Genomic DNA, 1708 nt, shown 5'->3' with positions numbered 1-1708 from the left:
TCCTCTGAAAGCTCGACTGGGCAAGGCTCTGCCTCCAAGCTCACATGGCTGTTGGATAGAATCTTTGCTGGCTGTCAAGCCAAGGGTGGTCCCCACCTCTTCCATGAGGCACCCACCCTGGGAATCTCAGAACACAGTATCTTCTAAGCCGATCGGGGCAGGGGTCGGGGGGAACTCCAGCAAGACGGTGCTACCATGGTCTACAATGTGACCACCTGACCATGCACATCCCATCACCTTTCCCTGTTTTCTTTGGTTAGAAGAAAGTCATAGGTCCCACTCACATCCAAGGAGAGAGGCTCACACGATGTGAACCCCAGCAGATGGGGGTCGCTGGGGGACTGTCTTAGAGTCTCTCTTAAGAGTGTAGGAAGGCATAGGCAGGGGCTGAAGGAAACTGGAAAGTGTAATAAAGACATGAGACTTAAAATCTGAGCCAGACAATTCTTAGTTTGCCCAATAAAGGCCTGCAGAGTCTGGACTCCATAAATTGGGCTGTGAAATGCTCAAGGAGACATAAACAGACTAAACAGGACTTAGCCATGTTACTGTTCTGTTCCTCCTTGCAGACTCGGTAAAGCTAATTACCTACACAAGCCGGAAGTGTCGTCTTTGTGGTTTTCCTACCATCAGTGCAGATAAAGGAGGAGTCTCTTGTCAACCTATCTCAGTAGCAGTGGGATTCTAAAATTTACTGCAGGACATGTCCTTATGAGATGTCCTCATGTGTTCATGCATGTGCTTGTTCTTAAAACGTAGGGAAGATGACGTATTGCCTTTTCTCCCCAACAAGCCATAGAAGGAACAACACTTGTTTGAAATGACACAAGGCTCGTTACTACTGCCCTTTCCTTCGGTAAAAGGTTGAGACAACAATTGAAGTGAGAATTTATAATGGTCTCTAGATCTGAAACATAACTCGGCTTTTTGTTTCCATGTGCCTCTAAATGACAGGATTAAACGCTCAAGATGGAATCCCTCCTGTTTCTTCCTAGGATTAGAAACGTCGCCCCTGACAATGCTTACCGGGATTTCTGTCTGGCACTCATTGGTAAGAAGACCTTGACTCACCTGACCCTGGAAGGCCAAGTCCAGTGGGATGAGATGATGCTGACGATGCTGTGTGAGATCCTCAGAAACAAGCAGTGCAGCCTGCAGCATCTGAGGTAGGTCTCAGTCACTGCCGTCCCAAATGTGCGAAGGGAGCCACGATGCGGTCTTGCTGAGTGGACTAGGACAGAGGTAACCACCCTGCGTGGATGGCGTGCCAAGCAGGGGATGCGTTTCTCAAATAGACTGAATGGAGTGTCACTCTCCTCTTTTCCCCTGCCAGCTTGTCTCCCGCATTGCATGACTGGCCCTGGATGCAAAGAAACACCCAGAATCTTGTGCCGCCTTCTAGCTTAGGGACATGATATTCTAAGATGCATGTTACCTGCCTGGTGTGGTTTAGAGCAGCGATTGCCCTTAACTGACCACTCAGAGATGCTGTGGGAAAATCCAGTGTTCTGGCTCCTGGTGGCTCACTGGTTAGGAGATCCCTCCTCCTCGAGTGGCTCTCCAAGTGAGTACTGTCACCACCACAGTGGTCATTAGGCTGTCTTTTCCCTTCAACTTGGCTGAGTAGCATCCCAGGTACTGGCTAGTGGCACAGGTTTTTGGAATTAGAAATGAGTTCAAATTCTTGCTGTGACATTTAAGACCTAGA

General features: G+C 48.8%; 1 protein-coding gene across 1 annotated transcript in view; it reads left to right on the top strand.

Moving 5' to 3' along the window:
* Nucleotides 1–1708, top strand: part of NLRP7 (NLR family, pyrin domain containing 7) — a 52474-nt gene that overhangs the window by 33925 nt on the left and 16841 nt on the right. The window contains exon 4 of the mRNA XM_012642990.1: nt 996–1166. Within this exon, the coding sequence (XP_012498444.1) occupies nt 996–1166 (171 nt within the window). The remainder of the gene's footprint in view (nt 1–995; nt 1167–1708) is intronic.

This window comes from Propithecus coquereli, unplaced genomic scaffold (assembly GCF_000956105.1).
Source record: "Propithecus coquereli isolate 6110/MARCELLA unplaced genomic scaffold, Pcoq_1.0 Scaffold193, whole genome shotgun sequence".
In the NCBI taxonomy this organism is placed as follows: Eukaryota; Metazoa; Chordata; class Mammalia; order Primates; family Indriidae; genus Propithecus; species Propithecus coquereli.
Note: the sequence above shows the minus strand (reverse complement) of the source record. Positions and strands in the feature narration are given on the sequence as shown.